We start from the raw sequence: 14000 nt of genomic DNA on the forward strand, positions 1-14000 counted from the left end.
GTCAGTACGCACTGCGTCTTCGCCTCTTCCTCGCAGCCCCTTTTGTCGTTAGGGTTTGAACAAGTAAGCAGTCCTTGGCTTCGTCTTCCTGCTTCCTGCTTCCTCCTGATCCTGTCACTTCGATCCTCTCACGGTCGTCGCCGCTGGTTGCTTCAGGCAAGCCTCCCCTTCCCCTCCCCCCATATGTTGTCTCGCGCTTCCTCTCGCTCGTAATTGGAGAGAAATCGGTGAATGTATCTGCATCGTCCCATCCAGAAACGCCGCTTTTTTATTTCGTCAACCTTTTCCCTCTAATATTCCTTCTTGATACATGATATGGAAGAATCTTTAGATAGGGATTCATCCCCTCTGTTTTCCGAGGAGGTAAAAGAAGGAAGAAGAACACCGCACAGGAACATGCACATTTCATCATATAGGTGGCAGACAATATAGCTTCCTGCTATCAAACGTCAGATGTTAGGAAGGGTTGAAGCATTTCTTGCTCCCTGAAACATATATCGTGAAACCATGAACATTTTGATTAAAATGGATTTATTATTTGCCCACTACCAGAGGTAGTAGAGTCCATTCGACAAGAAACCAACTCGATCTGTAACAGGTTGCTAAGGGTTATCAAGAAAGGGATTGATGATGGCCTTGCAGTACCAAGGCCACAAGAAGAGCTTGTGAGAAAAAAAGGGTAGCTATGGATCAATTCGAGATCTAATCATGTTCTATGCGCTCTCAAAGAGTCGCATTGCTTCTGCTACGTTGGGCAACGAGGGGATTGCACCCTTCTTGGTGGTGGTGATCGCCCCGCACGCATTGGCAAACCTCAGCACCTCCCTCAGCTTCTTCTCATCCTGCAGCCCAACACGCATCTCCGTACGGTAAGTATCTGGTGGCGGACAAGTGCTGAAGCAAACTGGTGATGGGATGTCACTCACCTGCAGCGCAGACGGGTCCTCGACGATCCGCCGGAGCAGTGCGCCGACGAACGCGTCTCCGGCCCCCGTCGTGTCCACCTGCTCCACCGTGAAGGACGCGACGGCGCCATGGAAATCCTTGGAGTTGGTCAGAGCAAGAGAGTTCGTTTTTTAGCTTGGCCTGCTCACTGGCGTTTGAGGTAGAGTAGTTCTAAGCAAGTAGAGATGTGTTCTATACCTTGGTGTAGTACTTGCAGCCCTTCTCACCGAGCGTCACCAGGAGGAGCTTCAGGCTTGGGCGCCAGAGCTGCGCGATCACCTCGTCTTCCACCGAGTCATGGCCGGTGAGGAACTCGAGCTCGACGTCGCTGACCTTTATGATGTCTGCCTCGTTCCAGATGCTCAGGATCTGCTTGCGAGCCTCCTCAGGCGATGTCCAAAGCGGCAACCGGAGGTTGGGGTCGTACGACAGCAGCGCCCCGGCTTCCTTGGCCACCTCCATGGCTTTCAGATGAGCCGATCTGCAGGGCTCCGTGATCAAGCTTATCGATCCGTAGTGGAAGATTGCAGCCTGCAGATCCATCCATCCAAATTTATGAGTAATAAAAGGAAAGAGAATTAGACTCTTTTGATTTCTTGGCGGAGACGAATCACATGCTCATCACAAGAATCCATGCACCAAGAAAAGATGAGCAGATCCTATAGAACAAAGACATAAAGGATCGACCTTTCTGATGAGATCAAGGTTGAGCTCGGCCTCCGTGAGCAGCATGTCGGCGCTGGGGTTGCGGTAGAACATGAACTCACGCTCGCCGTCGGCCCGAAGCGTGACGAAGGCGAGGGCGGTGCGGGCCCCGGCGTCAAACGTGACGCCGGTGTCGTCCACGCCGTTCTCCCGCAGGATCGCCGCCAGCATGCGGCCGAACTCGTCGTCGCCCAGCTTGCCGACGAACGCAGCGCGCCCGCCGAGTCGGGCCACGGCGATCGCCACGTTGGCCGGGGCGCCGCCGGGGGCCTTAAGGAACCCCGGGGCCTCCGCCAGCGACACCCCCGACACCGTCGGCACGAAGTCGATGAGCATCTCGCCGAAGCTCACGATGAGGCCTTCGCCGGAGTCGGCCATCTTTGAGGTGTTCGAAAGGGAGGAGAGACGAGAAGAATGAGTTATACAGGACAGAAGAAGAAAAAGAAGAGAAGGGGAGGTGGGTGTAATAAACACGGAGGAGGGGTGGGTGGCATGGAATGGTCAAACCATGTTAGCTTCCGTTGGATAAGTATGATACAATGGGAAGGGGACCTGTGGGAGAGATATATGCTCTAAAATTGATTTACGATACGGTGTGCTTTTGGCCGGGCACATAAGAGTGCCTACAGAGTTCTTAGGAGACCTGATTTGACATTGCTTCCTCTCCGTTGTCTAATTGTGTCTTTGGAGGGTATGGTAAACTTGGAAGTCAATATAATTTGTTAGGTATAATATAAGAGACTAGACTTTTGTGGTCCAAAATGTCTGCTGAGTATTCCAAGAAGGTTTGAGATCGGATACATGAATCTTGGATTAGGTTCCACCGGTATGCATGGAACTCTCAGATCTCAAGATTTAGGGTTTCAATATCTTCAACCATGTATTTTAAAATATTGATATAAGATTTTAGGGTTTCGGAATCCACAGATTTTGGTTTAGTCAAATTTAAAATTTAAAATTAGAATCGAATCAATTCTGATTTTGGTTTCGATTCTGAATCAGAATCGTTTATTTTAATTTTTAATATTAATTATTTTTAAATTATCTTTATAAAAATTAACTATTTATTTAACTATTAAAAGAATAAATTGGTTATTGATATGAGACGAGTTCATTTGGTTAGTTGGTCATTGATACGACTTGTAGGTTCACGAGGAATTACCCATACGATTTTGTCCTTTCAGAATTTGTGAACTTCAAAAAGCATGAGTCCTTGGTTTTCATACTTCTTAACCGGAGACTAAATAACAGAGATATTTATATTTTTTTATTTTTCTAGTCAGATCATAATAGAATCGGAACCGATTCTGGTTTAGAACTGAATCAGAACCGTCGATACTGATTTCAATATTCATTCAAGAACTGGAACCAAATTGAATCACGTCGGTTTTGATTTGGTTGGAAACCATGAGGAGCATGGTGTTCGGTTCCGGTTGCTAAATATAGCCAACGTCAAACCGGGATTTGGTTTTCAAGCAGCAGCACCTTGTAACGACCGAAACATATCCACACGTCACTTTTCCTCTCTTTGCACACAGCTTAGTTGTGCTTCCTGAAAAGAGAAAAAAGAAAAATAAAAATCTCATGGCTGCTATACCCAAATGCAAGTTGTCACCGACGTGACTTTCCAACTTGCACCATGCCATTGTCATGGGAGCATAACTGTGTCATGGGACCCACCCAAACATTGACATTTGGCAATGAAAGACGAACAAAAAATTCTCTGAGCATGCCAAAATCGTCATCCTGTCCAAACAAGAGAAGCGATATACGTAACCTTGGAAACAACAGGTACAATCTTATTTTCACAAAACAAATTTATTATTATCACTGGAATGAATATTGTTCACCAATAATGAATATAAATTCTAGGCATAATGATGCCTGCCCTGCATCATAATCGTCCATTTAATCTTCGTCAAATTTATTGTTATATTTATGTTTTGTTCTTAAACAATTAAACAATTAATATCACGATCGGATATCATAATTTGTTTTACTTACATGATCTGCGATCACACCTTGGATCGATTCAAGATATACTATCAAATGGGAAGAATCGACAGCAAGTGCTGATGAGATGCATCAGAGAACCGAGGCAATTAAAAGAATTAGAAGATACAACACCTACTTAATTAATTACCCCTTCCAAAAAATATTATTTTCTTCCTCGAATGAATTGCTTCTGTCATTTTAGTTTTGTTGTTGATCCCAAATTATATTTGGATACGTTTTCTCCTGGTTTTCGTATCCACATCCTAACCGACCCACGCACACGCCAAATTCCAAACACTTTGGAGTGAATTGCGGGACCCAGTCACATGTGTGTATGGTATTACAGATCGCGAGTCACTTGGGGTCGGTTTTCCGCCTTACCAATCGCTCCACGGGAGTCAGCCATCAGGTTGGGGGTGAGTCGCTGCCAAACTTACCTTTGCGATGCGCGCTGACGTTATCTACGTCGATCATTAGTTTACCGGCGCCACGTCGTCTCTTTGTCACTTTCTCGCTCACACCATCAATGCGTGAAGATGGCCATCGCAAATATCATTGCAAGCGCGTTCATAGTTATCCGGATGGGATGCGACAACCTTTTCTCTTTCGGAAGCGACAATAGATCGAATGGGCCGCCGGCGCCGCTCGCCCGCTACGCCTCGGCGACCGGCGAGCTCAACGTGGTGGCGGAAGGGACCCCCTTGGTTCGGCGCAGCAGCGCCCCCGCGGGATTCTTCTCCCATCTCCTGATGGATCACCCTTTTCACCGATTCCGTTGTGTCTGGTTCGGTGAACTTTATTGTGGGGTGGGTGTGCGTTTGCATCTGCAAGATGAAGTCAAAGCATCAGTCCCGGGGAGGATACGTAGCAAGAAGGTTTGATGATTGTGATGGGGATCCGAACCCTAAGAGGTGCACACGATAGGATATGCCTCGGTGCTAAGGACCATAATGGCATGCCATCATTTGTATCTTCTCACCCTATTTTGTAGGTCATTCCTACCTGGCCCTTTCTTTAATGGCTGATGCTGCATGAAAGAGAAAAATTAGAGTGGTTCAGCATAGCTGGAGTAAGATTTAACACCCATGGATCAGATGATGTGCAGATAGAAAGCTTAGGTATCAGATATGGTTATGATGAAATTACCATAATACCCAGCCGCTACTTCCCCCTTGGTATGCATCCTTGGTAACCGAAATAGAGCAATCACCTCTACTGCAGTAGTCGTTGGTCCCGTTGCTGCTGCGAACGCCAATTGCCACCACTGTCGTCGTGATTGCACAGCCTGCGACGACGTCGCTCGTCGCCCGGCCGTGATCCTCGTAGCCTCCCCCTTGCTCTAGTGATAGAAATAGGGCAAATCAACGATTGCCCTTGTTCCCGTAGTGCCATCGTCGATCCCTCTTCTCCACTATAACCTCAACCCCGGCCACTTCAATGCCACCTCCCTCTTGCTCTTCCTCCACTGCCGCTACCGCTAGTTGCCATCACCACAACCTCAACCCGGCTGTTCGACGATCACACCGACTCCTCTTCTCAACCCCGGTCGCTTCAATACCGCCCTCCCCTACCGCTGCTCCCGGCCAACGTCTCCTAGTCGTGACCCTCACTGCCTCCTCCACCGTCACCCGCCTCCTCTTCGGTCGTAGTCGCTCGACCTCCCCTCCTCGTTGTCACAGACTTAGCTGGTTTTGCCTAAGTCGTGCAACACCCTTGCGTGTCCGTCTGCAAAGGACAACCTCCCCGAAGCCTCCCATGTCCCTTAGGACCCACAAAAGATAGAACGGATTAGAGAAAACGTCTCATTCGGGATCCACAACCAAACATTTTCGAAAACACTTCATAGACAATGTAAATTACAAACATACTTTACAAGCTCTGAACAGTTGCACAACAAAAGGTAAAATGATCCATTATAGACCGAAAATCTCTCACACGTGTCCACATGACACAACCTTTATTTACAAGCCTAAAGCGGCCACCAACCTAACTAAAATGGGACTATTAAACCTTCGACCATCCCTTTACATGTTATACAAAGCATGAACATACTAAAAGACACGGACATACATAAGTATTACATCAAACATCATGTTTCGAAGTTTGTCCGTGACATTCTCCCCCACTTATTCCTTCGACGTCCTCATCGAAACCTTTGTCGACACTGCAACTCATCGTCTTTGCTGAGTCTTCAATCTTCAACTCCAGTTGCAATGCGCCTCCTGGCTCCCAATTGCTCTCCGCTGTTGCTTTTGAGTAGTCGAATCTTTGATCCGCCATGCTACTTCAACTCAACAATGACTCTGACTCTAGTGTGGGGTTGGCTGAGTTGTGTTGATCCCTGTTGGTTCCTGCGAATCCTCCAGATGAAGGAAAAGACCATCCTTACTGCGCCAGTCTCTCAAATGCCTCATGCTGCTTGAACTGGGTGGATGCTTGTTGGAGATTTAACGAGCATCGTCTCGCAAACTTTTAAAGTTTTGGGTCCTTCCACAAAATTTGCTCATTGACTCTTCTTTCACTTAGTTGTCACATCCAAATAGGTTTGCATTACTTCCGTTTTCGATTAGCATTTCGTTGGGAAATGAAGCAGACAATCTACTCTCAGTAGCACTGATCACCGTTGGTGAGGATTTGACAACTATTATCTTCCATTATCTTCGAAGGGTCTTTGAACTTATGCAGAGCTCCTCTACTAGATAGATAAGAGAATTAAGGTACTCGGTTTCGCCTATTCTCTTAAGGCTTGAGAAGGCAAAGGTTACTTAACTTCGCCCGCCTCTTTGAGGTTATACTCCATGCATTGAGCTGGTTACTAGCTTTCGCCTGCTCTTTGCTCACACTTCTGAAGCACTTGAAGTGTTTGCACTCCTTGCGTTGAGTAAGTTACTGTGATTCACCTTCTCAATGCCATCGAACTTCTGGAATGCAGGAAGTTTTCACCCCAACTTGGAGTAATTCTCTCATAGGTTTGGTCACCTATGGGATTGTACTGTCTTCTCCATCAACCCTGTCGCCTACTCCACTGAGTAGCAAAGGTACAGCACCGCGTACTACCTGCTTCGTTCCTTGGTCATACACTCTTGCCTGACCCGAAGTCCTTCACTTTCGGCTATCATGATGAGAAGCTCGTTGACACCGGTCTTACGAAGTTCCTTGGCCTCTACCCTTCAGCCTTGTCTCGGTACTTGGAGTTTGCCTCTACATGCTCCACCTCCTCGGCCCCTTTCACGACCAAGTGCTCTCCCTCCATGAGAGCAAGGGATCAATGACTTTCACGGAAGTCCCACCTCTACGGTACCATGGCGCTGCCGTGCCCATGGCACTACTCTTCATCGCCTCGCGTCTATATCCCTTTTCTTCCCAATCAGTAGATATGCCTCTGTGGTACTCCTCCGAGTCCACCTCCATTCTAACTTATGCTTGATTTTGGGTAGCTAAGTCCCTCTGGACTCGTCGTCGCTTCCTTGCCCCTTTCGACCCCCTGCTTCAACACCTTTGTGTTCTCCAAGCAGCACCCTTTAGTCGATAGAAAGATAGACTGTAACTCCCATGCATGGCCTCTGCCATCACATTGTAGGGTTTGCACCGATTCTGTTCTCCTTAGCTTCCTTGGTAGCAATATTCGCTTACCCGACCTTGTCCTCTGACTTGCCGGGCTTCCTTAAGCGAATATGAGCTATGGAGCAGTCCAACTCTCCATCTGCTTCGATTATACCTCTACATGATCAAGTCCCTCCTATGGAACTCACTGGTACTTGCATTTGAACTTTTCCCTTGGTGGAACACAACCCCCATATGCTGATGACCAAGGCTTTCATCCGATGCAAAATTCGATGCACACACGAAAGACCCGCCTCTGCGGTACCATGGCCTTCACTCCTTGAATCCATAGCCCTTTTTGCCGTCATGTTGTTCACCAAAGTGGAGCTTCCAGTAGCTCTCGATCATACCTCCATATGATCTAGTCCCTCACGGGAGTATGTCGTGTGTATCGCATTGCCACGAACTGTTCCACCACGATCCACTGCACCATGTCGCCTCCTGGTGACATCTCTATTGCATTTTGATCATTGTGGGATGAACTCGAATTGTGAACCCTTCATGTGTGGCTTCTGCCAATACATCGCAGGGTCTCTTCCACCTTCGATTTGTTCTCTCCTTTGGCAATCGACCTTCATCCACCCACTCTTGGGTCACACCTAGATGAAGTATCGCTCTAGGATAGTCCGTCACCTAGTAGCTTCCGAAGTCCCCCGACTTCGCTGCAATTAGTGCCCCATTGTCTGGATCCTAGGCCTTTGCCCCTACCAGCACAATCTCCGCTGCGCACCGCTTCCTGCCTAATAACTTGATTTGCAACACTGTGGCATATTCTTCAAGAGTACCCGCCTCTGCGTCCTCTTGCCCCGTGCTAAGGCCTTCTGAACCCAACTTCGCCTCCGCAAATTGAGTCGCCTTAGTTCCTCCATCAAATGCTTTTCCGAGATTAGGTGCATGTGCCCAGAAGCTCCCTTCGTCTTTGGCACCATGCAAGATGAGTCCGCTCTGTCTGAATGAAGGACCCATGGAACAACATGATCCTACTCTTGCCTCTACAAGAGTTCATGTCCTTAACCTTTGTCTAAGGAAAGCACTATGCCTCTGCTCCATGTTCCAACTTCTATGCTGGCTCCCTTCATGCGGCTTGGGTACTTCGTCAAGTTATACCCAAGTTGCTCCGCTCCTCGTTTTTGCATTGAGTCGATGGTGGCCCTCGCGCCCACCATTCCACGGGTCAGCCCTCCCTTGAGTTCGATCTCTATATCGACTCCAAGTGTGCCTTCATTTGAGTTGCTTTGGGTCGCTCCCCCACTTGATCTCGCAATGCATCTACCAATGCATTCTCTCGAGCGAGATCATGCGACGACTCCTCACCGCTTGCTCAGTCCATTGAGCTTCGTGGAGTTGTTGTTTATTGAGGTACTCCTCCTCAACTTGTGAGGTCTGTCCCATATGATTCTACTAGTCATAGGTGCCCAACAAGCCAATCACGTGAGTGATGACACGTGTGACTTGATACAGAATCTTTTTGCTTATTATATTTTGGCGTATATCACTTTATAACTATTGCATATATATATATATATATATATATATATATATATATTGTGATGTCCTTGGATTTGTGCAATGAGAATCGGATCGTGATGAGATCACGATGATGAGATCGATTCACCTTTAAACACATATCTTAAATAATCCCGGTCATAGGTTACTCGAGAGGGACATCGTGATAACCGGACAGACTGGTGTGCTATATACCCGTCCATATGATGGATGCAGCTGGTCTCATAGTTGCTCGTGTAGGGACACTAGCGATACAGTACAGGTGCTCATTGGAGAATGAGTTCACTGATTGATCCGCTTACGGAATGCTGGATGGTTGATGATGCCTTATTGTCAGACAGCGATTCCGTAGTCCTAGTGGTATATCTGGTCCTTAGACTTGAGACATCAAGGATGTCCTATATGAGTGCTCCACTCTTTGATACCAGACTTATAGGTTTGGCTGTCCCAAATCTAGTACAACTGGTCATTGAGAGTGGTAGTTGACCTTACGAGGGCTATTGAGTGTCGATAGAGGATCATCCACTCTCGACGTCATGAGAGGAATATCCTATATGTTCTTGCTCAGAAAAATCCCTAGCCAAGGTCATTCGGGTTGAGAGAGAAAGAGTTCTCCTAGAGAATCCATTAGAGCGAGACTCGAGTAGAAACCGTATGGGTCTGACAGCACCATGCTCGATATATGGTCTCTGAGATATTAGATGGATGAGGGACTATAGGTACACGATAACTGAGGACAGATAGGTCCAATGGATTGGATTCCCCTGTATCGTCTGGGGACTATGGCGTAGTGGTCTAGTACGTCCGCAGTCGATGAGTCAAGTGAATTATTACAGAGATAATAATTCACCATCTCTTAAGGATCTGCAAGAAAACAGGGATATACGATCTCACTAGGTAACACAATCTACTATATATGCAGTTTTAAGTTTCGCGGATTTTGCGCACCAATCTTCGCACGACGACGAACATCTCTTTGGGAATCAGGAATTTTATTTTTTTTGTTCTTCTGCTTCCGCTGCGCATGTGATGTCACCCCCAAGATTTCCCAACAGTGGTATCAGAGCCAGGTTGTTCGTGCGAATGATTGGTTTTGAACTGCGTGTGTTGTGTTTAGGAAAAACTTTTGACATCAAAATCGTTGACGCAAAAGCGAGAAATAGCAGCAACAATTGCTGCCCTTAATCTGCGTGCGTGTAGCGCAATCGCAGGCAGGCAGCACGGGGGTTGCGTCTGCAGCAGCTGACCGGCGGCCTTCTTGCAGCAGGCTTGCGTCCGGCGGGGCTGACAGCCTGCGGGCAGAGGCGCCTGCGGCCGCATCTCCCGCGGGCGAAACCCCGCACCCGCCCACCCCCCCCCCCCCCCCTACCCCCCCCCTCCCCCACAGGGGCGGCCACCCGGCGGGACAACACCGCCTGCGGAGGCGGCGACACCCGTAGGGGCGCCAACCTACAGGGGCAGCACCACCTGCGGGCGTTGCCCCGCCAGCAGAACCGCCTGAGGGGGCGCCCACCCACAGCGGCAGCGCCGCCATCGGGCGTGCCGCCTGCAGGTGAGGGCAGCGCCCTCGCCCCGTCGCACAGACTGCCGCCAGCAGGGTGGCGGCGGCGGCAGCAGCAAAGGGGAGTAGGGCATTTGGGTTTTCTAGGCAAAAGATAGTTTTGCCCCTCGAAATATGAGAAATTTCAATTTCTCTCTTTTGTCTAAATTATGAAAATACCCATATGAATTCTGAAATTCTCTATATATCCCTGATTTCATAAAATACTAATTAATTAAAAAGTTTAGTTGATTATTATTTTTTATCATTATCTAGTAGTCCTACATGATGATGATTATTTATACATGTGATGTATAATGTGTGGACGGATGATCATGGACCGTATGATGTGTTTACTTGTGATTATTATTATTGAGGTCTGCGAGCCTCCATTATATTTCTCGTTTATTGTCGGGCCTGCGTGCCTATGATTAAGTTGTAATCACATGAGGAGGCGCAACGGGAGCGTGGATGCGATAGCGGGACCCACGAGACGGACGATCGTGATGCATGAAGATGCATCAAGATGTCAACGGAACCAAAGAGGATGAGATGGATGATCACAAGACATAGAGATACACCATTGCACACATAGATCTTGATGTGTGTGATTAGGCCTACTGGCTCGGGCCTAATCATATTAGGTTGTGGTCCATGATCATCTGGTGTGATTGCTTATACACATACTATATATATATATATATATATATATATATATATATATATATATATATATATATATATATATATATATATGCATGCGATGTAGATATATATTAAATATGTATATGTGTGACATGTCATATTAGGAGACTAAATCATAGAAACATCTCTCTCGATAATATTAAGTCGGTAAACGTGAGGCAATTAGATTAACCCACGTGACCTTCTATCGTTATAAGTAGGAACCAATTTTCGGTGTAGGTTGAGTTGGTCGAGTCCCTCGAGACTCACCTATATCGCGATTCGCTATCTTGCTTACGACATAGAGATGTCACCGGTGACCTGAGGGCATGGTATGCTTGGTCGAGTCCCTCGAGGGTATATCATCAAATCAGACTCATCTTGTAATGAAGGTGTTGACTTAACCGAGCATCATGGTTGGTTGAGTCCCTCGAGACCATGGTGATTCGGAGGCCGAATAGGACGGGAATCACAAGGAGTTGTGATCGGCAAGAGTTGCCTACCTTTTAGGCTTAGTGTGATTGGTCGAGTCCCTCAAGGTTACACTAAGACGTTGATTGGATCCTGATCCCCACTAGAAGTTTGCCGGAGACTTTCGTTTCATGTGCTGAGGGTGTCGCGTGACTCGTTAGTAAAATAGTGGGAGCATATTAAGATAGAAGTCCATATCTTGATAGTTTATTTCTTGCAAAATCTACATGTTATTCATTTCTACTACATCTTTATTTTTAGAAAATATCGTTTTCAAATCCCTTACGTGGCATATTTGATGTCAATCGCCTCACTGGTCCAAATTATACGGATTGGCTCCGTAACTTGAGAATTATTCTCACGGCGGAGAAAATCGTGTACGTCCTTGATACAGTGATGCCTGCGCCCGAAGAAGGGGCAAGCGAGGATGAGATCGCTCGCTACGTGAAGTACATTGATGACTCCACTCTTGCTCAGTGCTATATGTTGGGCTCTATGACTCCTGAGTTACAGAGACAACATGAAAAATGGATGCCAGATCCATTCTCCTACATGTCTGTAAATTGTTTGAGGAACAGGGAATGACTCAGCGATATGAGATATCCAAGAGCCTCTTCCGTGCTACGATGACTGAGGGGACACCGGTTCAGAACCATGTCCTAAAGATGATTGAGTGGATAGAGAAACTCACAGGTCTAGGAATGGTCCTAGAGGATAACTTGTGTGGACATTGTGCTTCAGTCCCTACCATATTCCTTTTCACAGTTCATAATGAATTTTAATATGAACAAGCTTGAGGTGACTCTCCCAGAGCTCCTCAATATGTTGAGGGAGGCAGAGAGTACTATTAAGAAAGAGAAGTCAGTTCTCTACACTAGTGAGACCAGAAAGAAAAGAAAAGCAGAAAGGTCCCTTAAGAAAGGAAAGGGCAGATCAAGTAAAGCAAATGTTGCTAAGAAAGACCCAACAAAGGACAAAGGTCAGTGCTTCCATTATGGTAAAGATGGGCACTGGAAGAGGAACTGTAAAGAGTACCTTGCAGAAAAGACGAAATAGAAGCTTGGAGAAGCTTCAATACATTCATGATCAATCTCTAATTGTCAGATTTTTTGTGATAGTGCATTGGTATTGGATACTAGTATTGCTTATCACATCTACAATTTATTGTAAATTCTAGCAAAGCCGAGGGGAGATTAGTGAGAGGAATATTGCATAAAGGTTTGTTTATGCTAGACACTACTCCACATATCATGAATGTAAGTGTCTAAGAGGAAACAAGATGAGATGAACAGTGCATACCCGTTGCATTGTAGGCTATGTCACATCCATGAAAGAAGGATTCAAAAGTTGCTAAATGATGGATATCTAGATCCATTCAACTATGTGTCATATGCAACTTGCGAGCCTTGCCTTCGTGGAAAACTGACCCACTCTCCATTTAGTGGAACTGGAGAGAGAGCCACTTAGCCGTTGGAACTCATACATAGTGATGTATGTGGACCCATGTCAACTCATGTCATTGGTGGTTACTCCTACTTCATTACCTTTACTAATGATTTCTCAAGGTATGGATATGTGTACTTAATGAAGTACAAGTCTGATGCCTTTAACAAATTCAGAGAGTATAAGAATGAGGTGGAGAACCATACTGGAAAGAGTATCAAAACTCTTCGATCAGATCGACGAGGTGAGTATTTAAGTACAGAGTTTACTCAGTTCCTCAAGGACCATGGGATATTATCCTAATGGACACCTCCTTATACACCTCAGCTCAATGGTTTCTCTGAAAGGAGAAATCGTACGCTATTAAACATGGTACGGTCCATGATGAGTTTCGCTGACCTACCCATCTTATTCTAGGGATATGCCCTAGAGACCGCAGCTTACCTTCTAAACAGAGTTCCAACTAAGTCGGTAGTGTCTACACCATATGAGATATGGAAAGGGAAGAAGCCTGATCTTAAGGTTGTTAAGATTTGGGGCTGCCTTGCCCACGTTAAAAGCCACAACCCCGATAAGTTAAAATCAAAGACAGAGCGATGCAAATTTGTGGGATACCCCAAGAAAACTTGTGGGTATTATTTCTATCATCTCGAGGACCAAAAGGTCCTTGTAGCTAAGATAGTAGTGTTCCTTGAGAAGAAACACATACTTGGCGGAGATATTGAGAGAATGATAGAGTTGAGCGAGGTTGGAGAACCAAACTCAAGCACCACTCTATAGCCCGAGTCTGTTCAAGTACCTAATACACAAGTTTCAACTTTACGTAGGTCTGATATAGTATCACATCCTCCTGAGAGATATGTGGGACATATTAGAGGAGAGGATATTAAGGATACTGATCCTCAGACCTACGAGGAGGCTATTATGAGTACAGACTCCGGGAAGTGGCAAGAATTCATGAATTCTGAGATAGATTCTATGTACTCCAACAAGGTTTGGAACCTAGTTGATGCGCCCGAAGGTATTGTACCCATCGGTTGCAAGTGGATCTTTAAGAAAAAGATCGGAGTAGATGGAAAGGTAGAGACCTATAAAGCAAGGCTAGTGG

General features: G+C 46.3%; 1 protein-coding gene across 1 annotated transcript; it reads right to left on the reverse strand.

Moving 5' to 3' along the window:
* Window positions 1-495: 495 nt before the first annotated feature.
* Window positions 496-2109, reverse strand: LOC103981792 (fructokinase-1). Its single transcript, XM_009398534.3, has 4 exons — window positions 1633-2109; window positions 1144-1476; window positions 927-1043; window positions 496-842 (listed from the first exon to the last, which is right to left on the reverse strand). Exons 1-4 carry the CDS (start codon window positions 2026-2028, stop codon window positions 714-716), a joined length of 975 nt encoding a protein of 324 aa, XP_009396809.1. The 5' UTR covers window positions 2029-2109; the 3' UTR covers window positions 496-713.
* Between the last annotated feature and the right edge of the window lie 11891 nt (window positions 2110-14000).

This window comes from Musa acuminata, chromosome BXJ3-4, assembly GCF_036884655.1.
Source record: "Musa acuminata AAA Group cultivar baxijiao chromosome BXJ3-4, Cavendish_Baxijiao_AAA, whole genome shotgun sequence".
Taxonomy (NCBI): domain Eukaryota; kingdom Viridiplantae; phylum Streptophyta; class Magnoliopsida; order Zingiberales; family Musaceae; genus Musa; species Musa acuminata.

Coding starts and splice junctions, on each gene's coding strand:
- LOC103981792 (XM_009398534.3), bottom strand. CDS start 2,028: ATGGCCGACTCCGGCGAAGGCCTCATCGTGAGCTTCGGCGAGATGCTC. Junction 1,477..1,632: donor ACCTTGATCTCATCAGAAAG/GTCGATCCTTTA, acceptor ATGGATCTGCAG/GCTGCAATCTTCCACTACGG. Junction 843..926: donor AGGACCCGTCTGCGCTGCAG/GTGAGTGACATC, acceptor GTTGGGCTGCAG/GATGAGAAGAAGCTGAGGGA.